Genomic DNA, 25512 nt, shown 5'->3' with positions numbered 1-25512 from the left:
CCTTCAATGGTATCAACTCACACTAGCCCACAAACTAGTAAACCATCCAACTAAATGCCCTATCCCTCCAGAATCTACTCCAGCCCTATCGCACCGCCAGACCACTAAGATCCAGCAACAAAAATCACTTGCAGGTCACTAAAGCCAATAACTCTGCTGGAGAAGCACTATTCTCTTGCGCCATAGCCAAATTATGGAACTCCCTCCAACCCACAATTACCTCCGTACCATCATGCACCCACTTCAAACCTATACTAAAAGCACACCTAAAAACATGCTGGCTATGCCCTTGCAACTCCCACTCTAATATCAACCACCGATCCACCCACTACCTTTCTTTCCACCCCACTAACTACCTTGATCATAGCAAGCTTGGATGCTCATAAGCCTAACTACTTTTTATACAGCAGGAACTTCTTATTGTAACAATTGTTAAAGTCTGTTATGTACTTCGCAGATGACAAAGATTCTAGTTGCCTACTGATGTACTACATTCTTCATCTGTAACTATGTTTGCAATTAATTGATATGTTGATCAAATTAATTGCTATGTAAATCCAATGTAACTACGGTCTGTATATTTTAACTGTGGAGCTTTTTCTCCCCGGGCCTCCGCTGAAAATAAATAAAAGAAAAAGGAAGAAAGTGACCCCAAAGGGGTACTTGGCTGCCATAATTTTGTCAGCTGAGGCAATGGGGCAAATGACTTTCAAACCAAATTCAAAAGGTAGCATTTAGAACAGCAGCAAAGAATTTCTGAGGATTAGGTGCTTGCAGATAACTTACAAACCTTACGCCTGGGAGTTAGGACATACGTCTGACGTATGGCGCCTGGAAGAGCCTATTGCTTTGGTATGCTGGCCAGACTATCCTCAGCAGGATATCCCTTTAGTAAGGAATGCTGCAACACTTAAGTAAAGACATCACCAAACTTCCTTCAAATTAAGTGCAGGGCTGCACATGATGTCACGGTTTGTTTCTGCGATGATGCTCCAATTAGAGTGCAACTGCAAGGAGGGCTCTTCTGCCAAGCTGTAAAATATCCCCACCAACAATATGTGGGCCACTAACTTTAGCTTCCTACTATGTCAAACAGACAAACTCTGACATTTGTGTCAGTTGTTAATATCACACTATGACAGTACAGGTAATACTAGTGTAGGTCTTTACTTATAATCTTGATCGTCCTGGAGCCACTTGTGATATTTAAGCATGTAAATGCAAGACTTCACACCAACAGTGGCAGGGAGCAAATAAAGCTGCAAAGCTCAGGTGACAGGCTAACTTGCTACATCATGGGAGTGCAATGGCATGGGTGGGGCTGGGATGAAAAAAAAAAAAGCTAAACGATAAAGAATATAAGAAAATGGTGAGCAAACAAGCTTACTTCAAAGAAGCAGAGGAAAACTGCTCTGTCCACATTTTCAATAGGTAAATGTAAGCCAAGAAAAAGGTTAATTCCTTGTAAATATGATGAATCGTGGTTTATATTTCATTAACTTTCGTTTGATCACTTTCTTTTATTAACTGTTTTCCAGTAAAGGAAACTTGTGCATCACAACGCTAGCTTTATAACTGATTTAGAAATCACGCTAGCTTTACAACTGATTTAGAAATCACAATTTTTTTCCTAAACTTCAGCCGAGTGTCTCATTAAAAAATAAAATTAACTTAAAGTAACTAAGAGGCACCATTATTGACATTGTTGTTGTTGCTGTTGTTGTGACTTTCGGCTTTTCCCAGTTAAGAGTCTCCATAGCGGAACTCCGGTCCGCTAATGATTGGTAGTAGATTTTTACGTGCAGAGTTGCCAGCCCTGACACACAACCTTCAACGAAGGTACGCCCATTCACACATGTCTCCACACAGATGATGTTCTAGCTGAGAATTGAACAGGACAACGTCTTACTGTGAGGTGACAACGCTACCGCAGCACCTTAAAAGCATTCTCTAAATGAGACATATTAAATGAAGCTTAGTCCTTTGGAAAGAATCACTAGAGACCCAAACATCAAACTTCCTCCTTGGGCTCAGTAACCTCTTACAATATGTTAAGAATCAGTAAAAGCTGAAATCTGTAGCCAATAATGTTCAACGCATAGTGTAACTGGGGTATTAGATATCAAGTTCTGTCAAATTAAACCAAATGCTGAGAAAACTGAAATCTTAAGAAGGCGCTTCATAAGTTTTCAAATTAAGTCTGCTACTTTCATCAGTGGGAAAAGGCTTAAAGCACCAGTTCTAAAACTGGATGACATTTTGGTCATCTGAAATGCAAATACAGTAAAGGTCTGAAAACTAGGTTCTAAAATAATCGCATAAAACGTCAGCCACATAGTCAAAACATTTGACATGATACATACATTAGCAATACATGGCTCAATAGTCTGCAATGTCTTCTTCAACAACATCTTCGAAAGTTCATATGCTTGCCTATTAAGATTCTGAAAAAAAAAAAAAAAAAACAGCAATATTTATGGACTCCAGCAATCAAGCCCAACTATCAAAAAAAGTTTCAACAAATCATGAAGTTAAAAAATGCAATATAAACAATTAATGACTGAAAACTTTTTAAACAACAAACTTTGTGTATTGAGGCAAAAGAGCTTAAGTGCTTTAATTCAGTAGTTTACATTTTCACTGTTTATTACTGCTTTTTTTTTTTTATTAAAAAAATGCATCACTTACACACAAAAAGTACATTTAGTGGGCATAATCCACAAAAGATAAAAAAAAAAAAAAAAAAAAAAAAAAAAAAGTAGTTTTTTTACTCACCATAACGTTCCATCTGAATTGTTGCTCTTCATTTGTCTTCAACCTGTGGGTATAGGCACTGATATTGGTGTCGATCCAGCCATATTCAAGCTACGGTGCCGAAACAGAGCTCCTCTCCCTCACTACCTCAGATAGAGTTTGCCTGAAGCCAAGCACTGGCCCCAAGATAACGCAGAGATATCACTACTGCCACAAATCCCACTGAAAGGAGATGAGAGAGAAAAATGGTGGAAGGCTTCCTCTGTCAGATCAAATGACTAAGGAAGGGGGAAGGAGGGAGAGAAGAGAGAAGACAAATGAAGAGCAACAATTCACATGGAACGTTATGGTGAGTACATAACCTCTTTATCGGAAATTGTCATCTTCATTTGAAAGGGGCTGGAAAGGACCAATTCCTAGAGAGCCAGTGCCTACTAAATCTAGGAGGCTGAACTTGTAAGAAATCTTTAACAGTTTGCATAGATTTAGCTTTATCTTCCATCTTTTTAAGAACTTCCTCAGCCTTGTTGACAAACAGGCAGTCCTGATTTAAGGGAGCATCCAACAATTTAGCTTTAACATGATCAGGCAAAGATTGCTCCTTAAGCCAAACATGCCTTCTGAGCACAGACACAGTAACAGCAGCCCTGCAAGAGGCCTCTAAAGAATCAAAACCACATTGCAAAGTATGTTTTCCAACTTGTTCAGCAGAATGCATTAAATCCTGTAATTCCTTATTTTCCACACAGTCTGGAATCAACATCATTTTCTGTTTAAGCAACCCAATAACATGTTGCCGATACTTTAACATATGAAACTGGCAGTTTAAAGCCCTAATGACCAAGGTTGCAGAAGTGTAAACCTTCTTTTACCCCATCTATCCAGTGCCCTGGAGTCTCAGAAGGGGTAAGATTTTTAGCAGTAGAGGCCTTAATGCCCTTGGGCCTCAGTGAAATGGTCTCTGGATCCACAATAAGATTTTTAAAAAGGAACTTGTGTGACTCAGGGACCCTGTAATATCTGTCAGGTTTTCGGGAGCAGGAGGCAAGGAATCAGGGGCCAAACTAGATTCCGAAAAAGCATCATCAACCATGTCTACTACAGGAGGAATAGCTAAAGGTCTACGCTGAGGTAGGAGTAAGAAATCCCTAAGCCTCTTTTCTGAATCAGAAAAATCCTGGCTTTCCCAGTGGAAATGCTCCCTTAAAGTATGTAAGGTTTCCCCAAAAGAAAAATCCGCTGGAGGGGAAGCAGAGGGAATGGAGTCCTCTGCGTCAGAATCCTCATAAGCAGATAAGGGGAAATCCAGATAGTCAGAAGAATCAGAAAAATCAGAATACTGGTCAGAAGATTCATAAACAACTTCAGTCCTAGGCCTCTTAGAAGGGGGGGGGAGGGGGGTTGGCTACCCCGGATTAGAGTTATTAGATCTTCAGCCATTCTTATCATTTGGTTTTTTTTAGGCATAGAGGCCTGAACATGTGGCCTGGGCATCAAGTTCTTTAGGCATGGTTTGAGATTTAGGCCTAAGTGAAGGAGGTGTCGGTAAGTCTGTAAGCCTGAATACACCCTCAGAAGCCGGTGCCTGCACAGGGGCTCCAGACTCATCCAAGGCAGAGACACCTGCGGGTTCCATAGTTGAAGCATCTCGCAGCATACCGGACTCCGAATGGGTCTCAGTAAAGGCCTACAAATCAGAAGTAGCGGGTATCAGGGGCTGCAAAAGCGCCTCACTGAGTACCTGCGAACTGGCGACTGGCTTAGGAGAAGCGTCGTCGGCAGTTTTGGACCTCGGCAGCCTGTGTCTGTCTTTATCTTTGCTTTTTTCGGAATCCCGGTAGTCAGATGGCTAACCGACGACATTTCAGGATAAAGTACAGTTTTGTACCTACCATAAATGTAGATGTCCAATAGGTATGCATCTGCAGTCATAACATATGGGTTGTCCTGCCTCAGGCAGCCCTCGGTCGGCCCGATTCCAAAGTCTGGGTCTGGCCCCGGCTGATGTCGCACTTCACCCGACGTCATAGCTCCTGGGGTATAAAGGCATCAGCCGACGCCATTTTCCTCAGTGTTTCTTGCCCCAGATGCCAGGTGCCCTCTAGGAAGGCTAAATTTGGATAAATGTTGAAAATTCCAAACAGTAGCAAACAAAAAATATATATACATACAAACAAATACACCATAATAGATTCCCCCAGTTAGCTGAAAGAGGGGTAAGCACCCTAGGAATACCACAGAGGGGAAGGAGGGTGGGTAATCCTGACTGCAGATGCATACCTATCGGACATCTACATTTATGGTAGGTACAAAACTGTACTATGTCCTTCAAGGATGCATCTGCAGTCATAACATATGGGTAGAATACCATAGCCAAACTGGGGGAGGAGGCACTAAGATAAAGATGGTGTAGTTAAGATCCCTTGTAAAACTGCAGTTGCAAAGCCTGCTCGGGATCTGGAGTATAAGGGAAGATTGTAATGCTTGGCAAATGTATGCACGGAGCTCCAAGTAGCAGCTTCTAAAATGTCTTTGGTAGCCACTCCTCGTAGAAAAGCTGTAGTGGTGGCTGTAGCCCTTGTGGAGTGAGGCCTGATATTTTCAGGAGTTGTTTTTCCATGAAAAGAGTAACAGAATCGAATGCAATTTCCTATCCATTTTGAAATTGTCTGTTTGGAAATTGCTTTTCCTTGCACTCCTGTTGCATATGCTACCAGAAGTTGGTCAGTTTTTCTGCTGGTCTTAGTTCTGTCCAGGTAGTAGCGCAGTTGTCTATGTACATCTAAGGTGTGTAGTAGTTTTTCCCCCCTGTTCTGTGGGTTAGGGAAGAACGTAGGTAAATGAATAGCTTGGTTCAAGGATACCCTGGACACCACCTTTGGCATGAAAGTAGGATTGGTTCTCAGAGACACTCTATCCTGGTGAAAGATAAGGAAAGGCTGTACTGCCATTAATGCCTGTAGCTCTGAAACCCTTCTAGCAGAAGTGATTGCCAGAAGGAAGGCAGTTTTCCAAGATAAGAACTGTAAGTCTGCTGATGCAGCTGGTTCAAAGGGGGGAAGTGTTAATTTTTCCAGCACAAAATTGAGATCCCATGCAGGTAGAGGTGGTTTCCTTGGAGGTTTTACATTTTTGATCCCTCTTAGAAATTGTCTGAGGAGAGGTTGAGAGAAGATAGGAGGATCCATGTTGTACTCTGCTGAAATTGCTGAAGCATGAATCTTAATGGAAGAATAGGACAGGCCATTGTGGAACAGTTCTGCTAAGTATTCTAGGATATGTGCTAGGTTTGCAATTGTGACATCTGTTCCCTTTGATGCACTCCAAATGAGGAATCTCTTCCATTTGGCTGAGTATGTTTTCCTTGTGGAGGGTCTGCAAGCCTCCAGGATAATATCCTTGACTCTCTGAGATAAAGCAGGCTGGTTTTGTTTTATGCAATTTTCCAGGCGGTTAGCTGCAGAGTTTTCAAGTTTGGATGCAGGGTCTTGTAGTTGTTCTGTGTTAGAAGTAAAGGCCATAGAGGTAGAGGCCATGGGTTCGTCCGAGACATGCTTCTCAGTAACGGATACCAATGTTGCCTTGGCCAGTCTGGAGCTATCAGAATTACCTTTGGCTGTTCCTCCCTGATCTTCAGTAGAACTTTGTACATCAATGGGAGAGGTGGGAAGGCATAAACTGTCAGGGCCTTCCAGCTGAAAGAAAGGGAGTCCACCCTCCAGGCCTGTGGGTGGTATTCTCTTGAGCAGAATTTCTTCAGTTGGTGGTTGAGTGGGGAGGCGAACAGGTCTACTTCTGGCCTTCCCCATGTCCTTGTTATGGTTTTGAGGATATCTGGATGCAGCATCCATTCGTGAGCATCCGTGGTAGTTCTGCTTAATTTGTCTGCTAGAATATTCTCTTTTCCTGGTACAAATTTGGCCTGCAGTTGAATGTTGAGATTCAGGCCTAGGTTCCACAGCTCCATTGTCATCCGGCATAAAGGGTAGGAGTGCGTGCCTCCCTGTTTGTTGATGTACCACATGACTGTGGTATTGTCCGTCCTTATCAGCAGGGGTCCTTGCTGAAGGAATGATTTGAATGCCTCTATTGCATGCTTCACTGCCAGCATCTCCTTTAGATTTATGTGTAGATTCAGCTGGTCTTGGGACCATAGGCCTTGGATACACTTGTCTTCCATGTGTGCGCCCCAGCCTAGGTCTGAGGCGTCCGTGGTGATGGTCTGCCTTGGCTCTGGTTTGTGGAAAGGTAACCCTCTGTTGGTCTTGCAGGCCTGAGCCCACCACAGGAATTCCTTTTTCAGGCGTGGAATGATTGGTATCATGGTTTCTAGACTGTGTCTGTGTTGAGACCATACATTTCTTAGGTACCATTGTAATTTCCTCATATATAGTCTGGCATGTGGTATCAAGATTATGCAGGATGCCATGTAATCAGGGCCTGCAGGACTTTCCTTGCAGTAAGCTGAGTTTGCCTTGTCAATGCCGTGAAGTAGACTGGAAGTTGTTTTTGTTTTTCTTCTGTGAGAAAAGCCATCTGAGTTATTGTGTCCAGTTCTGCACCCAAAAATGTTATCCTTTGAGATGGCACTAGTCTTGACTTTTGTATGTTGACTGTGTATCCCCCAAAGCTTGTAGCAGTTGTATGACATAGGCCAAATCCTTTATTATTTTTGTTTTGTTGTCCGCTTGTATTAGGCAGTCGTCCAGGTATGGGTAGATTTGAATTCCCTGAAGCCTGCAATGTGCAATTACTGATGCCAGGCATTTCGTGAATACTCTAGTAGATAAGCCAAAGGGCAATGCTGAGAATTGATAATGCTCTGATCCTGCAAGAAATCTGAGGTGTCTTCTGCAATCTGGTCGTATAGGGACGTGCAGGTATGCCTCCTTGAGATCTAGAGTCACCAGCCAAGACTCCTTGCCCAACATGGGAAGAAGTTGCTGTAGGGTCAGCATCTTGAATTTTGGTACAATGAGATATGTGTTCAGTGTGGACAAGTTGAGAATAGGCCTCCATTGAGTTTCTTTTCTTGGTACAAGGAATAGTCTGGAGTAAAATCCTTGGCCTTGTTCCATAGATGGTACCTTTTCTATTGCTCTCATCCTTAGTAAGTTGATGACCTGTTTTAGAGCCTCTGTCTTCTGGCTTGGTGGAAGGTTTGGCATTCCTCTCTTTTTTGGTAAAGTGTGGAAGTGAAACCTGTAGCCTTTGTCTATTGTTTGCAAAGTCCATTTGTCTCCTGTGATGCAATGCCAGTTTTTTGAAAATAAAGCTAACTTTTCGCCCAAGGGCGCTTCTAATTGTTCCCTGGCAGGCGGAATCAGAGCCAAGTCATTGTGTCTGTCCTGTGGAAGTGGTTGCAGTCGCAGATGTGGAGGCACTCCTCTGATTGTCAGGTTGCCACTAACGGCCCCTGTAGGCACCCCTTGATTGACCTCTGCCTCTTGGGCGTCTATTTCTGCCTCTCTGTGCTCTGGTGGTGTCTGGAAAGGACCAATTCTTTGAAGGCCAATTTCTGCTGAACCTCGGGGGTTGGACCTGCAGAAAATCCTTGACTGTTTGCACTGATTTTGCCTTTTCTTCCACTTTCTTTAGTGCCTCCTGTGCAGGGGAGCCAAATAAACTTTGTTTCTCCATAGGAGCATCTAGGAGTTTAGATTTTACATGGTCTGGTAAGGATTGCTCTTTTAACCAGGCATGCCTTCGAATCACAGCTCCAGTCATAGCTGATCTAAATGAAGCCTCCAGTGCATCATAGCCGCATTTTAAAAAATGATTACTGACCTGCTGAGAATTATGTACCAACTCCTGAAGGGACTTACGGTCTTAAAGGTTCAGGAGAGGAAAGCTTTTTATTTAGCTGATCTAACAAAAATTCCTGGTACTGTATCATGTGAAATTGACAGTTTAAAGCCCTGGCAGAAAGAGTAGCAGATGTATACACTTTTTTACCCCATCTCTCTAATGCTCTTGATTCTCTTTCAGAGGGTAGGGGGTTTTTGGCAGAGGCAGCTGCAACACCCTTGGGACCCTGAGAAATGGTTTCTGGATCTGCAGCGTGGGCCTTGTACAAGTGGAAATGAGAATCCGGGACCCTGTAATATCTGTCAGGTTTGGCCGGGGGAAGAGAATCAGGTGCAGTACTGACATCATTATACACATCATCAATTACAGTTAGAACAGGTGGTATGGCTAGAGGCTTATGCTGTGGTAAGTGTAAAAAAGTCCTTGGCCTTTTCCTAGAATCAGAAAGGTCCTGACCCTGCCATTGGAAATGTTCCCTCATTGAATGTAGAGTTTCCCTAAATGAAAATTCTTCTGGGGGGGAGGCAGAAGGAATGGAGTCCTCTGCATCCGAATCCTCATAAGGTGAGTATGGGCCTTCCTGATGGTCTGATACATCTGATCCATCCAAGGAATAGTCAGAGGAAAGAGGTTCAGGAGGTTCAGTCCTAGGCCTTTTTTCAGGAGGGGGTTGTGAGGCCCTGTCTGGGTGAGGTTGGGATCCCCTGATCAAAGAAATAAGGTCCTCAGCAAGGCTGAGTATTTGAGAACTTGAGGAAGGCCTGTGAGGTGGAGCTTTTGTAGGTAAGGCCTTGGAAAGTTTAGCTGCTTTAGCCCTGGAGAAGGCCTTAATGGACATAGAAGCAGGGGGTCTAGCTGCCCCACGTGCAGGAGTAGAAATGTCCAACGGAATGGTGTCGGACAATTCTAGTGTGCCTGCTTCCTCGGTAGGAATTTCTGTAGCCGACTCCGCTGGGGCCTCTGAGGCCTCGGTCGTCGGAGGCCTGCTTGCGGCCGGAGGAAGAACCGAGGACTCGGTTTCAGCCGAAACAGAGACACTTGCGGTAGGCCTAACCGTGGTTTCAGCCGAAACCGCGGGCCGCGAGTGTCGGTCCTTTTCCTTGCGTTTTTTAGCTAAATGAGTAGTCGGAGTCTCCGACGGCATTTTTATATGCAAAAGCGGGACCAAAAAAACTCTTCTGCAAACTCCGACCGACGTCTAAGTGTCCGTCGGTTGAAGGAGGCACAGACTAAACAAGCTGATACGTCGTGGTCTGGGCCTAAGCAAGGAAGGCAGTAAGAGTGGAAATCCTTATGAGGTATTTGTTTCCCACAAGTTAAACAATTATTTACTTTTTCTGACCGGCTGAGGCAAGAAAGAGTCCCCAACGGGGTACTTAGCTTTTTAAAAGTCTTCGGTAGCTGAAATCTCTGGATCTGACCGACCGGCACTTGCGAACAGCTTCTGCTTCGGGCACCGCACGGCAAGAAAGACTGAGGAAAATGGCGTCAGCTGATGCCTTTATACCCCAGGAGCTATGACGTCGGGTGAAGTGCGACATCAGCCAAGGCCAGACCCAGACTTTGGAATCGGGCCGACCGAGGGCTGCCTGAGGCAGGACAACCCATATGTTATGACTGCAGATGCATCCTTGAAGGACATCTAAACCGAGAACCGAAATATTTAGAGGCGAAAATATACTGACAACGGATAGTGCATTGATTAAATAAAGCACAAAACCGACAGCAAGGTACATCGTGGTCAGGGCCTAGGCAAGGAATACAGTACCAATGAAAATCTTTATGAGGTATTTGTTTTCCACAAGTAATGCAATTATTAACTTTTATTGACATTGGTATGGAGCAAGAAAAGGTTTCCCCAATGGGGTATTTAGCTTTAGTTGAAGACTTCGGTTCTGAAACTCGAAAACGAAAATTTCAGGAGTCGGCCGATCAGCACTTGCGAAATGCTTCTGCTTCAGGCACCGCACAGCAAATAAGACTGGGGTAATGGCGTCGGCTGCATGTTTTATACCCTTGATGAGCTGACGTCATGGAAGAAGGGACAGCAACCGACAGAGGACCCACGACTTTTTTAATCAGACTGACTGAGGGCTACCTGCAAGCAGATAACCCAAATGTAATGAATGCAACAGTGAAACACGAAGAACATCTGGATGGACTTAACATGGCCTGCAAGGGCTGCTCATTTAGTACTTACCTATGAATCTATGCCTGCACAAGTATACACTGAGGGACAGTATTAGATAAATTAAAATAGATATTGAGAAGTTAACACCTACACTTTACATGACTAAGACTGTCTCACAATGGAATTTTTTTAAAGATATCAAATTCTGAAAAGTGAAGCTATCCCTCTCTGCTGTTAATCAACAAGCACCTTACCAAATTTCATGTTACAGCAGATTCTTAGAGCACTTTGTTCTTTTCTATGTGGCATTAGATTGTTCATCAAATTGTATTTAATCAAAATTAACAGTTATATAGCAGTTCCTAATGACTGGAAACACAAGTCAAAAGGTCACAAAACAGTCAAAGTATAATAGGGGAAAAACAACAGATAAATGAAAATATGTATTGGTTCTTAGAATGGTAATGCTTCAGAGACGCAAGTTATGAACTTGGCATAGGAAACAGAAATTAAATATTATGGGGAGCCATTAACTCTAGGCCCAAACTAAAATAGTGACCACATCTTAACTCACCAAAAATAAATCCTCATAACGATACTATTGATGAAAAACTATAGATTAACAAATGTGGCCTGCAAAAAGAAAAAAAAAAACAAACAAATTACGTGAGAAGTAAACACTGGTAAAAAGGCTAATTAGAATCACAGTGAACTTGCAAATTAAACTTTCGGCTTTTCCCGGTTAGGGGTCGCCACAGCAGAACTCCGGTCTGCTAATGATTGGCAGTACATTTTTACGTGCTGGCTTGCCGGGCCTAACGCACAACCTTCAACGAAGGAACGCCCATTCACGCATGTTGACACACAGAAGATGCTCTAACTGAGAATGGAACGTGCAACGTCTAACTGTGAGGCGACAACGCTACCGCAGCACCAAATTAAATATCTGAAAACCGCTTACTTTGGTTGCTTTGACAGAATTATCAGCCAATATAATCAAATCACAATGTAAAGCACATGTGAACATTCTAAACGACAAACATAAATCTCTTACAGCAATGACAACACTACTACTACAGAGAAAAAATGTACTGACCTTGTGCGCCGGGATAAGGTTTATAAGAATAGAGTCGAGCAACTCCTGACTTACTCCATCCCCTTCCACAATTATAGAACTCATTAAGTCCAGCATGTGTAGGTGTATCTTCTGATTGTGACTATTGCTAAAAGAAAAACATAACAGAGCTTACCAATGTTACAAAAAAAGTTTACATTTGTTCTATACATTGAAATTATATATATTGTGTTTGCTTTCCAAAAATAAAAATGAGGGCTTTGTCAAAAAAGAGAAGTTATGTTTTATCATAACGCTCCATCTGTGTTGCAGATCTTTATTCATTCATTACTGTTAGGACTTCAATTCCTTCCTCGGAACTGACACGGCCATTACCAAGCTCGCGCCAGCCAAAAACTCTCAGCTAAGACCTACCCAAAATGCCCTCTCATAGTCTCTTCAGATAGCATTTGCCCGCCATTATATTATAGAAATAATAAAAAAAGAAGTTATATTCTTACTAAAGCGTTCCATCTGAGTAGTAGACTTCATTCTTCTGCACATATGGGTATATGGATCTGATTCGGATCCGAGCCAGCAAAAACTTTTCAAGCATCAGCTCCGTGCTCCAAGCTCCTCCCTTACCTATATTAAATCACTTCCTCCTATCTAGCCCCAGATCAAATTTGCTGACACTAAATGGCAACATAACCACAATTCTAAACAGGAAAAAACCTGAAGAGTGAGGGAGATGGAGGGAGGGAAGGTGCAGAAGAATGAAGTCTACTACTCAAGATGGAACGTTATGGTAAGAACATAAAGTACAGTTGTGTACCTACCATAAATGTAGATGTTAGAGTGTATTCACTGTTGCAGTCATTACTCTTGGGTTATCCTGCTGGCAGACTACCCGCAGTCGACCTGAATTCCAAAGTCTAGGACCTAGACTTTGGAATTCAGGCCAACTGCAGGTAGCCAGTCAGCAGGATAACCCAAGAGTAATGACTGCAACAGTGAAACACGATGAACATCTTCTTTATCTGAAGTAGTTGACTTCATTCATTCTGCACATATGGGACAGAGTCCCCAGCTACTAATATTCCTGAGAGGCCCTTATGGAAGGATATTTCTGAGCACCGCAGAGCCAAAGGATGCTCTCCCTCTAGAAATAAGATCCAATTTACAATGAGAGATGAATGCGTGCGAAATGGCCCAAGTCGCTGCCGCACAGATATCGTCTAACGGAACTCTTGACCAGAAAGCTGCAGCAGAAGTGGCCATTGCTCTAGTGGAATGAGCCTTCAATACACCAGGAGGAGACAAACCTTTGTCCTTATAAACCTGAGCAATACAAAGAGTTATCCACCTTGCTAAGGACACTTTCGAAACTGCTTTGCCCAAAAATGGTTTAGAAAAGGATACAATTGATCCGACCTCCTGAAGGGTTTTAGTCCTATGGAGGTAAAAACGAAGCTTACATTCACCTCTATTTTGGAAATTTGGGAAGAAGACTGGCAAATTTATAGACTGATTAATATTGGCTGCTGAGGACACCTTGGGAAGAAAGGAAGGGTTCGTACGAAGCAAAACCCTATCCTTGTGGAAAACCAAATACGGGGGCAAGGAGGATAAAGCCTGCAACTCTGAAACTCTCTTGGCTGAAGTGATGGCGACCAAGAAGGCTGTCTTCCACGACAAACTTCATCGGAACTGAACCGGCTGGCTTGAAAGGGGGAGAGGTCAAAGCCTGAAGGACTAAAGTCAGATCCCAGGGGAGCATTGTTTCTTTAACTGGCAGTCGCAATAAAAAAGTGCCTTTCAGGAAAGCTTTAAGCCAAAGCAACCTTATTTTCACCCACACGAAAATTAGAGATGGCAGCCACCTGAACCTTGATGGTGGAAGCACTAGCGCCTGATCGAAAAAGATCTGCCAGAAAATCCAGTATGACCAGAACGGGAGCAGCAAACGGGTTCAGATTGCGCTGAGAAGCCCAAACACAAAAATGTCTCCACTTGCTACTGTAGAGTTTCCTAGTGGAGGCTTTAAGAGAAGCTACCAGAATATTCTTAACAGGGGACGAAAGTCCGGGAGTCCTGATGATCATGGGAACTGGAGCAGCCACGCCGTCAGCTTGAGACTGTCCAGTTTGGACAGGGGCAAGTCCGATGGGTGAGAAATCAGATCCGGGCATGGATCTAGAGTCCATGGAGGAGCCAACAGGTGAGGCCATAGGAAGGGAAACCACACGTGACGCGGCCAGAAGGGAGCTATAAGAATCACTTTGCACTGCAGCCAGCAAGCTCTCTGAAGGAACTTTGGAATAAGAGGTAAAGGGGGATAAGCATATAGTAGCCCGGGAGGCCAAGCATGGACTAGAGCGTCCCTGGGGACATCCCCCGGAGGGGGGATCAGAGCAAAGAAGTTGCTGCACTTCACGTTGGAAGGAGATGCAAAGAGATTGCAGCAAGGTTGACCCCAAACACGGAAGATCTTCTCCGCCACAGACCGATTCGGAGACCACTCATAAGGCAGAAGGATTGCCCTGCTGAGACTGTCCGCTAGAATGTTGGAGCGTCCCGTGATATGCATTGCTATGAGAAACCGGCTGGTGGATATGGCCCACTCCCAAACCCTCATAGCCTTGCAACAAAGGGGATAGGATCGGGTCCCTCCCAGTTTGTTTATATACCAGACTACAGACATGTTGTCTGACTGAATGGCTACCATCCCCAGAGGTAGGACAGGGTGGAAGGCTCTCAACGCTAAAAGCATTGCCCTCATCTCCAGGACACTGATGTGTAGCTTGGTCTCTGGAGGGGACCACATGCCTTGGACCATTCTTTCCAAGAAGTGACCCCCGCCCCCCCCCCCCGAGCTGGGAAGCATCCGTGGTCACTGTGGCTTGAGCCAGAGGGGCTAGAAAGTTGCGCCCCGCAAAAATGTTTGCCGATTGAAGCCACCACTGTAGTGACGTTCTGCATGTCCGATTGATTCGATGTGGAAATCCATCGGCAGGTCTAGCCAGGACCATTGAAAGTACAGTTTTGTACCTACCATAAATGTAGATGTCCGATAGGTATGCATCTGAAGTCATCACATATGGGTTGCCCTGCCTCAGGCAGCCCTTCGGTCGGCCGGATTCCAAAGTCTGCGTCCGGCGTCGGCTGATGTCGCCCTTTCCCCGACGTCAGAGCGTCTGGGGTATAAAAGCGTCAGCCGACGCCATCTTCCTCAGTTTTTCTTGCCCCAGATGCCAGGTGCCCTCTAAGGAAGGCTAAATTTGGAGAAATGCAATAAAAATCCAAACATGCACAATAATATATATATATAAAAACAAATACACCATAATAGATTTCCCCCAGCTAGCTATTAGAGGGGTAAGTACCCAAGAATACCACAGAGGGGAAGGAGGGAGGGTAAACCTGACTGCAGATGCATACCTATCGGACATCTACATTTATGGTAGGTACAAAACTGTACTATGTCCTTCAAGGATGCATCTGCAGTCATCACATATGGGTAGAATACCATAGCCAATCTGGGGGTGGAGGAACTAAGAAAAGGATGGTGTAGCTAAGATACCCAGCAGGACAGCCGTAGCAAAGCCTGCTCTGGATCTGGAATATAAAGGTAAATTGTAATGCTTGGCAAATGTATGCACGGAGCTCCATGTGGCAGCTTCTAAAATGTCCTTGGTAGCCACCCCTCTTAAGAAGGCTGTGGAGGTGGCTGTGGCTCTCGTGGAATGAGGTCTAATGTTAGCTGGTACAGTCTTTCCATGAAAGGAGTAACAAAAGCAAATGCAATTTCCTATCCATTTTGAAATTGTCTGTTTGGAAATTGCTTTTCCTTGAGTACCAGCAGCATATGCTACCAACAGCTGGTCAGCTTTTCTGAAACCTTTAGTTCTGTCCAAGTAGTAGCGCAACTGTCTGTGAATGTCCAGGGTGTGCAGAAGTTTCTCCCCTTTGTTTTGTGGATTTGGGAAGAAGGTAGGCAAGTGAATGGTTTGATTTAATGAAATCCTGGATACCACCTTTGGCATAAATGTAGGAATAGTTCTCAATGAAACTCTGTCCTGATGAAAAATAATGAATGGCTGTACTGCCATCAGGGCCTGCAACTCCGAAACTCTTCTTGCTGAAGTTATGGCCAGAAGGAAGGCAGTCTTCCATGAAAGGTACTGTAGATCTGCAGATGCTGCTGGTTCAAATGGAGGCAGCGTTAGTTTTTCCAACATGAAGTTAAGGTCCCAAGCAGGTAGAGGTGGTTTCCGAGGAGGTTTGATGTTTTTGATTCCTCTTAGAAACTGTCTTAGGAGAGGATGAGAGGTGGATCAGTATTGTACTCTGCTGAAATTGCTGAAGCATGAATTTTAATGGAAGAGTAAGACAGACCATTGTGGAACATTTCTGCCAAATATTCCAGGATACTTGCCATGCTCATCACTGTCGCATCTAGGCCCTTTGTGGTGTTCCAAATGAGAAACCTTTTCCATTTTGCTGAATATGCCTTTCTTGTGGAAGGGCGGCGAGCTTCCATAATAATATCCTTCACTCTCTGGGATAGCTTATCCTGAGGAGGAGTCAAGGTATTCTCCAGGCTGTTAGTTGCAAGGTTTTCAGTTTGGAATGTAGAGTTTTGTATCTGTGCTGTGTCAGTAGTAGTGGCCATAGAGGAAGAGGCCATGGTTTCGTACGTGACATGCTCCTTAGCAGTGGGTACCAGTGCTGTCTTGGCCAGTCCAGAGCTATCAGAATCACTTTTGGCTGCTCTGTCCTGATCTTCAGTAACACCTTGGTCATTAATGGGATAGGTGGAAATGCATACACTATTAGATTTCTCCAGCTGAAAGAGAGGGCATCCACTTTCCACGCTTGTGGGTGGTATGTCCTTGAGCAGAATTTCTTCAGTTGATGATTGTGGGGGGATGCAAATAGATCAATGTCCGGCCTCCCCCAAGATTGTGTTATCTGTAGAAATATGTCTGGGTGCAGCATCCATTCGTGCGCACCCATGATATTTCTGCTTAAGCTGTCCGCCAGTGTATTGTCTTTCCCTGGCACAAACTGAGCTTGCAGCTGTATATTGAGTTTCAAGGAAAGATCCCATAGTTTCATTGCCATTCTGCAAAGAGGGTAGGAATGGGTACCTCCTTGCTTGTTTATGTACCACATAACTGTGGTGTTGTCTGTCCTTATTAGTAGGTGGCCTTGATGCAGAAAGAGTTTGAAGGCCTCGATTGCATGTATCACTGCTAGCATTTCTTTTTGATTTATGTGCATGCGTAGCTCCTTTTGTGACCACTGTCCTTGGATAACTCTGCCCTCCATGTGTGCTCCCCAACCTAGGTCTGAAGCGTCGGTTGTAATGGTTTGGGAGGTTTTTGGCTTTGTGAAGGGCAACCCCCTGTTGGACTGGCTGGCCTGAGCCCACCACAGAAATTCCTTTTGAAGGCATGGAATGAGTGGGATTAAAGTTTCTAAACTGTGACTGTGCTGAGTCCATAATCTCCTTAGGTACCACTGTAGCTTTCTCATATGTAGCCTTGCTTGTGGAATCAAAAGAATACAGGATGCCATGTAACCCAGGGCCTGCAGGATTTTCCTTGCAGTCAGCTGAGTTTGTCTTGTCAGATTCTTGAAGTAATCCGGTAGTTGTCTTTGTTTTTCTTCTGTGAGATAAGCCATTTGGGTGGTTGTATCTAGATCCGCACCCAGAAAGGTTATTCTTTGGGATGGAACAAGTCTTGATTTGTGCATGTTGACTGTATATCCCAAGGCCTGCAGAAGATTGATGGCATAATTTAAGTCCTTTACCAAAGTTTGTTGGCTGTCCGCTTGTATAAGGCAGTCGTCCAGATATGGGTATATTTGAATCCCCTGAAGTCTGCAGTGTGCTATTACTGATGCCAGGCATTTCGTGAATACTCTGGGCGCAGTAGATAAGCCAAAGGGCAATGCTGAGAATTGATAATGCTCTGGCCCTGCAAGAAATCTGAGGTGTCTTCTGCAACTTTGTCTGATAGGGACATGCAGGTATGCCTCCTTGAGGTCTAGAGTCACCAGCCAAGACCCCTTGCCCAGCATGGGAAGGAGTTGCTGTAGAGTCAGCATTTTGAATTTTGTCACAATGAGATAAGTATTCAGTGCGGACAAGTTGAGAATTGGTCTCCATTGATTTTCTTTTCTTGGAACAAGGAATAGTCTGGAGTAAAATCCTTGGCCTTGTTCTGAAAGAGGAACTTTTTCTATGGCTTTCATTTGTAGTAAGTTTAAGATTTGTTTCAAAGCCTCTGCCCTTTGATTTGGTGGCAGACCTGGCATGCCTTTTCTTTTTGGCAATGTGTGGAAATGGAACCTGTATCCGTTGTCTATTATTTGCAGTGTCCATTTGTCTCTTGCAATGCTGTGCCAATTTTTTGAGAATAAAGAAAGCTTTCTGCCCAAAGGTGCTTCTAATTGAGCCCTGGTTGGCGGAGTCAAAGCAAAGTCATTGAGTTTGTCCTTGTGCAGCAGTTGCAGGTCCTGCACTACCTGTCTGGTTTGGAGGCTGCCATTGACTGCCTCTGTAGGAGCCCCTAGCTTGCCCTCTACCTCTGGCACGCCTGTTCCTGCCTCTCTGAAATCTTTCTGTGTCCGGAAAGGACCAATTCTTGGAAGGCCAATTTCTGCTGAATCTTGGTGGTTGGACTTGAAGAAAATCCTTAACTGTTTGTACAGATTTTGCCTTTTCCTCAAATTTCTTTAGGATCTCTTGAGCAGTGGAACCAAATAACTTTTGCTTTTCCAGTGGAGCATCCAAAAGCTTAGCTTTAACATGGTCTGGTAGAGATTGTTCCTTCAGCCAAGCATGCCTACGTATGACTACACCTGTCATTGCAGACCTACATGAAGCTTCCAATGCATCATAAAGTACAGTTTTGTACCTACCATAAATGTAGATGTCCGAACTGGATAGCATCTGCAGTCATAACAACTGGGTAGAATACCATAGCCAACTAGGGGAGGAGGATAAAAGTAGATTATGGTGTGTTTAGGATCCCTTGCAGTACAGCAGTGGCAAACCCTGCTCGGGATCTGGAATATAGAGGCAAATTATAATGCTTGGCAAATGTATGCACGGAGGTCCAAGTAGCCGCCTCAATAATGTCTTTGGTTGCCACTCCTCGTAAGAAGGCTGTGGTAGTGGCTGTTGCCCTTGTAGAATGAGGTCTTATGTTCTGTGGAATTGGTTTTCCATGGAAGGGGTAACAGAATCGTATGCAATTTCCTATCCATTTGGAGATTGTCTGTTTGGAAATAGCTTTTCCTTCCCTTCCTGTTGCATAGGCTACAAAAAGTTGGTCAGTCTTTCTGCTATTTTCTGTTCTGTCCAAGTAGTAGCGTAGCTGATTATGTACATCCAAGGTATGCAGTATTCTTTCCCTCTGTTTTGTGGGTTGGGAAAGAAGGTAGGTAGGTGGATTGCCTGGTTTAAAGACACTCTGGATACCACCTTAGGCATAAATGTAGGATTAGTCCTCATGGACACTCTATCTTGATGGAAGATTAGGAAGGGTTGCACTGCCATTAAGGCCTGTAGTTCTGAAACCCTCCTTGCTGAAGTAATTGCCAGTAGGAAAGCAGTTTTCCATGACAGGTGTTGTAGGTCTGCTGTTGCTGCTGGTTCAAAGGGTGATAGTGTCAACTTTTCTAGCACAAAGTTTAAGTCCCAAGCTGGTAATGGTGGTTTCCTTGGAGGTTTTACATTCTTGATTCCTCTGAGGAACTGCCTGAGCAAAGGGTGCGAAAAACAGGTGGATCAAAGCTGTATTCTGCTGAAATAGCTGATGCATGTATCTTGATGGAGGAGTAGGACAGGCCTGAATGAAGAAGTTCGCCAGATACTCCAGAATGTTAGGCATATCTATGTTTGACATCTTTTCCTCTTTCCGTACTCCAAATGACAAACCTTTTCCATTTTCCAGCATAGTTCCTTCTTGTTGAAGGTCTGCGTGCTTCAAGAATAATGTCTTTAACTCTTTGGGAAAGTTCTGGATTAGCTGCTGCTATGTGATGTTCCATGCAGTCAGTTGCAACGTTTTTAGGTTTGGATGTATGATGCTGTAGTTGTTCTGAGTTAACATCAAAGGCATCAGGGTATTGGCCACATATTGTTCCGAGACATGCTCCTCAGCAGTGGGTACCAGTGTTGTCTTGGCCAGTTTGGAGCTATCAGGATTATCTTTGGACGTTCTTCCTTGATTTTTAGTAGTACTTTGTGTATCAAGGGAAGAGGTGGGAATGCATATGCTGTTAGGCCTTTCCAGCTGAAGGAGAGCGAATCCACTTTCCATGCTAGTGGGTGGAATGTCCTTGTGCAGAACTTTTTGAGCTGGTGATTGAGAGGTGATGCGAATAGATCTATCTGAGGCATTCACCATTTCTTTGAGATGGTCTTGAAGATGTCCGGGTGCAGCTTCCATTCGTGGGCATCCGATGTGGTTCTGCTTAATATGTCTGCTAGAGTATTTTCTTTTCCCGGTACAAATATTGCCTGTAACTGGATGTTGTAGCTGAGTGCCAGGGTCCACAGCTCCAAAGTCATTCTGCATAGGGGTATGAATGAGTGCCTCCCTGTTTGTTGATGTACCACATGACTGTGGTGTTGTCTGTCCTTATCATCAACTGGCCCTCTTGGAGAAATGGTTTGAACTTTTGGATTGCCAGTTTTACTGCCAGCATTTCTTTTAGGTTGATGTGCAGGTGAAGTTGATCCTGTGTCCACAATCCTTGCACGCATTTGTCCAGCATGTGGGCCCCCATCCTAGGTCTGAAGCGTCTGTTGTGATGGTCTGGCTTGCTTGACATCTGCGAAAGGGTAGGCCTGGGTTTGACTGACATGCCTGAGTCCACCATAGGAACTCCTGCTTTAAGCATGGAATTAGTGGGATTTCTGTTTCTAGGCTGTGTCTGTGTTGGGACCATAAATTCTTTAGGTACCACTGTAGTTTTCTCATATGTAGTCTGGCAAATGGGACCAAGATTATGCATGATGCCATGAAGCCCAAGGCCTGCAGTACTTTTCTTGCTGTTAACTTGTTCAGTTTTGTTAGTGCCAAGAAGTAAAGAGGGAGTTCTTTTTGTTTTCCTGTAGTCAGGAATGCCATTTGTTTTACTGTGTCCAATTCCGCGCCCAAGAATGTCCTTGTTTGGGATGGTATCAGCCTTGACTTTTGTAAATTGACTGTGTATCCCAGTGCTTGTAGCAAGTAAATGACCCTTTGTAAATCTGTTGTCAGCTTGCTTTTGTTGTCCCCTTGTAGCAGGCAGTCGTCCAGGTATGGTTAAATTTGAATTCCCTGTAGTCTGCAATGGGCGATTACTGATGCCAGGCATTTTGTGAATACTCTGGGCGCAGTAGATAAGCCAAAGGGCAATGCTGAGAATTGATAGTGCTCTGATCCTGCAAGAAATCTGAGGTATCTTCTGCAGATTGGTCGAATGGGGACGTGCAGGTATGCCTCCTTGAGATCTAGAGTTACCAGCCAAGACTCCTTGCCCAGCATGGGAAGAAGTTGCTGTAGGGTCAGCATTTTGAATTTTGGGACAATGATGTATGTATTTAAGGTGGACAGGTCGAGAATTGGTCTCCAACTTTTTTCCTTTCTTGGAACTAGGAATAGTCTGGAGTAGAACCCCTTTCCTTGCTCTGCTGTTGGCACTCTTTCCACAGCTCTCATGTTTGCTAACTCCATTATCTGTTGTAGTGCCTCTGTTTTTTGATTTGAAGGTAGATTTGGCATTCCTCTTTTGACTGGTAGTGTGGAAGTGAAACCGGTAACCTTGATCTATGGTTTGTAAAATCCACTTGTCTTTTGTTATGTAGTGCCAGTTCTTTGAAAATAAGGTTAACTTTCCGCCTAGAGGAGCTGCTATTTGTTCCCTGGTAGGCGGATTTAGGGTTAAGTCACTGTGGTTGTGCTGATGTAGTGGCAGTGGTTGTGTCTGTGCCTCTGTTGTTACCTTGCCACTGTCGTCCTCTGTAGGCACCTCCTCTGGATTGGTTTCTGCCTCTGGAACGTCTATTCCTGCCACTTTGAAATTTTGTGGAGTCAGGAAAGGAGCAATTTTTGGCAGGCCAGTTCCTGCTAAACCTTGGGGGTTGAACCTGCAAGAAATCTTTAACCGTTTGAACAGATTTTGCCTTTTCTTCCATTTTCTTCATAACCTGCTGGGCAGGTGTACCAAACAAACTTGTCTTATCCATAGGAGCATCTAGCAACTTAGCTTTAACATGATCCGGTAAAGCTTGCTCCTTTAGCCATGCATGCCTTCTTATCACTGTGCCAGTCATGGCTGATCTAAATGAAGCCTCCAGTGCATCATAGCCACATTTTAAGGAATGGTTGCTAACCTGTTGTATGTTATTTACCATTTCTAATACATATTTCTTATCAAGAGATTCATCAGTGGTTAGTTTTGTAGTTAACTGATCAAGCATAAACTCTTGGTATTGTATCATGTGAAACTGACAGTTTAAAGCTCTAGCTGAGAGAGTAGCTGAAGTGTAGACCTTTTACCCCATCTGTCTAATGACCTTGCTTCCCTTTCAGAAGGAATAGGGTTTTAGCTATGGTCGGCTACTGCCTTGGGACCCTGGGATATAGTTTCGGGTCTGCAAGTGGGGCCTTGTAAAGGTGGTGATGAGTATCTGGCACCCTGTAAAATCTGTCTGGTTTGGCAGGGGCTGGGGTAAAGAATCTGGAGCGGAGCAGACATCATTGAAAGCATCATCCACCACAGAGAGAACAGGAGGTATAGCTAAGGGCCTGTGCTGTGGGAGGTGCAGAAAGGTCCTAAGTCTTTTCTGGAGTCTGAAAAATCCTGTTGCTGCCATTGGAACTGCTCTCGATGGCATGTAAGGTTTCCCCAAAGGAGAATTCTTCTGGTGGGGAAGCAGCTGGAATGGATTCTTCAGCATCAGAATCTTCAAAATTGGAGAAAGGAGCCTCTGGCTGGTCAGTTATGTCTGATTCGTCAGCAGAATCATCAGAGGACACTGGCTCAGGGGCTCTGCCCTAGGTCTCTTCTCTGGGGGCTGAGAGGCCCTGTCTGGGTGAGATTGAGATCCTCTAATTAATGAAATTAAATCTTCTGCCAAAGTAAGCATTTGAGAACTAGAAGAGGGCCTGGTTGTGGGGGGTTTAACAGGCACTGTCTTAGTAGTCTTGGCTGCTTTAGCCCTGGCGAAGGCCTTAATGGACATGGCTGCTGGAGGCCTAGCAGCACCACTTGCTGGGGTAGAGACATCCAAGGGAATGGTGTCTGATAAGTCAGTGGCAACCACCGTAGTGGATAAAATTTCTGAGGCCGATTCAAGAGTGGTAGCAGGGGCCTCAGTTGTAGAGATACGTTCAGCTGTACTTTGATCAGTTTTCTCGGTTTCGGCCGAAACCGAGACACTCCCGGTTTGCTTAACCATGGTTTCGGCCGAAACCGCGGACCGCGAGTGTCGGTCTTTATCTTTGCGTTTTTTGGCAGATTGGGTAGTCGGAGGATCCGACGGCATAATGTACGCAAAATCAGAACCAAAAAACTGTTCTGCAAACTCCGACCGACGCCTAAGCGTTCGTCGGTTGAAAGAAGCACAGGCCGAACAGGCTGCTACGTCGTGGGCTGGGCCTAAACAAGGCAGACAATAAGAGTGGAAATCTTTATGAGGTATTTGTTTCCCACAGGTTAAACAATTATTAACTTTTTCTGACATCGGCTGAGGCAAGAAAGAGTCCCCAACAGGGTACTTAGCTTTCGAAGTCTTCGAAGTAGTATTCGGTAGAAGTAATCTCTGGATCCGACCGACCGGCACTTGCGAACAGCTTCTGCTTCGGGCGCCACGCGGCAAGAAAGACGGAGGAAAATGGCGTCGGCTGATGCTTTTATACCCGAAGACCAACAGAGATGACGTCGGGTGAAGTGCGACATCAGCCGAAGCCGGACCCGGACTTTGGAATCCGGCCGACTGAAGGGCTGCCTGACGACAGGACAACCCAGTTGTTATGACTGCAGATGCATCCATGAAGGACATCCACACTGCAAGAAATGGTTGCTAACCTGCTGGGAGTTATGTACCAGATCCTGAAGGGATTTGCGATCAAGGGGTTCAGTAGAAGACAGTTTCTTATGAATTTCTTCTAACAAATACTCTTGGTACTGTATCATATAAAATTGACAATTTAATGCCCTCATGGAAAGAGTGGCAGAAGTATACACTTTTTTACCCCATCTCTCTAAAGCCCTGGACTCCTTTGCAGAGGGGAGTGGGTTCTTAGGAGTAACAGATGCAACCCCTTTAGGGTCCTGGGAAATAGTTTCAGGATCAGCAGAGTGGGCCTTGTAAAGAAAATTATGCGAGTCCGGGACCCTGTAATACCTATCGGGTTTAACAGGAGCCGGAGGCAGAGTGTCAGGGGTCATACTAGAGTCAGAGTACACATCATCAATGACATTTAAAACAAGAGGAATAGCCAAAGGTCTATGCTGAGGTAAATGAAGAAAAGTTCTTAGTCTTTTCCTGGAATCAGAATATTCCTGGCCCTGCCATTTGAAATGCTCTCTCAGAGTGAAGGGTCTCCCCAAAGGAAAGCTCTTCAGGAGGGGAGGCTGAGGGGATAGATACTTCTGCATCCGAATCCTCGAAGGCCGAAAAAGCCTCCTCCTGGTAGTCCGAGTGATCCGAGCCATCAGAGGCCTCCTCTGAGGAGAGGGGATCAGAGGGATCTACCCTGGGCCTTTTGTCTAGAGGAGGTTGGGAGCCCCTGTCCGGATGGGGCTGAGAGCCCCTGATTAAAGAGATAAGGTCCTCTGCCAAGGTTAGGATCTGGGAACTGGAAGAGGGTCCCTGAGGAATAACCCTGGGAGGCATGGCTTTAGTGTGTTTAGCAGCTTTAGCCCTGGTGAAGGTCTTAATGGACATGGATGCAGGAGGCCTGGCTGCACCACGTGCTGGTGTAGCTTTGTCTAGTGGTATGGTGTCGGAAGCTTCCAAAACACCAGTTTCTGAAGGCAATTCCATAACCGACTCAGCAGGAGCCTCTGGGGCCGAGGCTGTCGGCTGTACTGTTTCAGGGTTCGGAAGGTCCAAGGACTCTGTATCAGCCGAGACCGAGACACTCGCGGTAGGCATAGCCGCGGTTTCAGCCGAAACCGCGGCCCGCGTGTGTCGGTCCTTGTCTTTCCGTTTCTTAGTTAAATGTGAAGTCGGGGTCTCCGACGGCATTTTATATGAAAAACTAGCCCCAAAAAACTCCTCTGCGAACTCCGACCGACGTCTAAGAGTGCGTCGGTTGAAGGAAGCACAGGCTGAACAGGTCGAGACGTCGTGGTCTGGGCCTAAGCAGGGGAGGCAGTAAGAGTGGAAATCCTTATGAGGTATTTGTTTCCCACAAGTTAAACAATTATTAACTTTATCTGACATCGGCTGAGGCAAGAAAGAGTCCCCAATGGGGTACTTAGCTTTTGAAATCTTCGGTTAGCTGAATTACAGGAGCTGGCCGACCGGCACTTGCGAACTGCTTCTGCTTCGGGCACCACATGGCAAGAAAGACTGAGGAAGATGGCATCGGCTGACGCTTTTATACCCCAGACGCTCTGACGTCGGGGAAAGGGCGACATCAGCCGACGCCGGACCCAGACTTTGGAATCCGGCCGACCGAAGGGCTGCCTGAGGCAGGACAACCCATATGTAATGACTGCAGATGCATCCTTGAAGGACATCTGCCAG

General features: G+C 44.9%; 1 protein-coding gene across 3 annotated transcripts in view; it reads right to left on the bottom strand.

Moving 5' to 3' along the window:
* Positions 1-25512, bottom strand: part of PDS5A (PDS5 cohesin associated factor A) — a 4482835-nt gene that overhangs the window by 3946847 nt on the left and 510476 nt on the right. For all 3 annotated transcript variants that reach the window (XM_044062931.1, XM_044062930.1, XM_044062932.1), the window contains exons 6-7: positions 11790-11916; positions 2364-2444 (exon numbers count right to left, since the gene is read on the bottom strand). In XM_044062931.1, coding sequence (XP_043918866.1) covers positions 2364-2444; positions 11790-11916 — 208 coding nt within the window. The remainder of the gene's footprint in view (positions 1-2363; positions 2445-11789; positions 11917-25512) is intronic.

The sequence above is a fragment of the Protopterus annectens genome, chromosome 2.part1 (assembly GCF_019279795.1).
Source record: "Protopterus annectens isolate FY-2018-M chromosome 2.part1, PAN1.0, whole genome shotgun sequence".
NCBI lineage: Eukaryota > Metazoa > Chordata > Ceratodontiformes > Protopteridae > Protopterus > Protopterus annectens.
The sequence above is the reverse complement of the archived record's forward strand: the minus strand, read 5'-3'. Positions and strand labels throughout refer to the sequence as shown.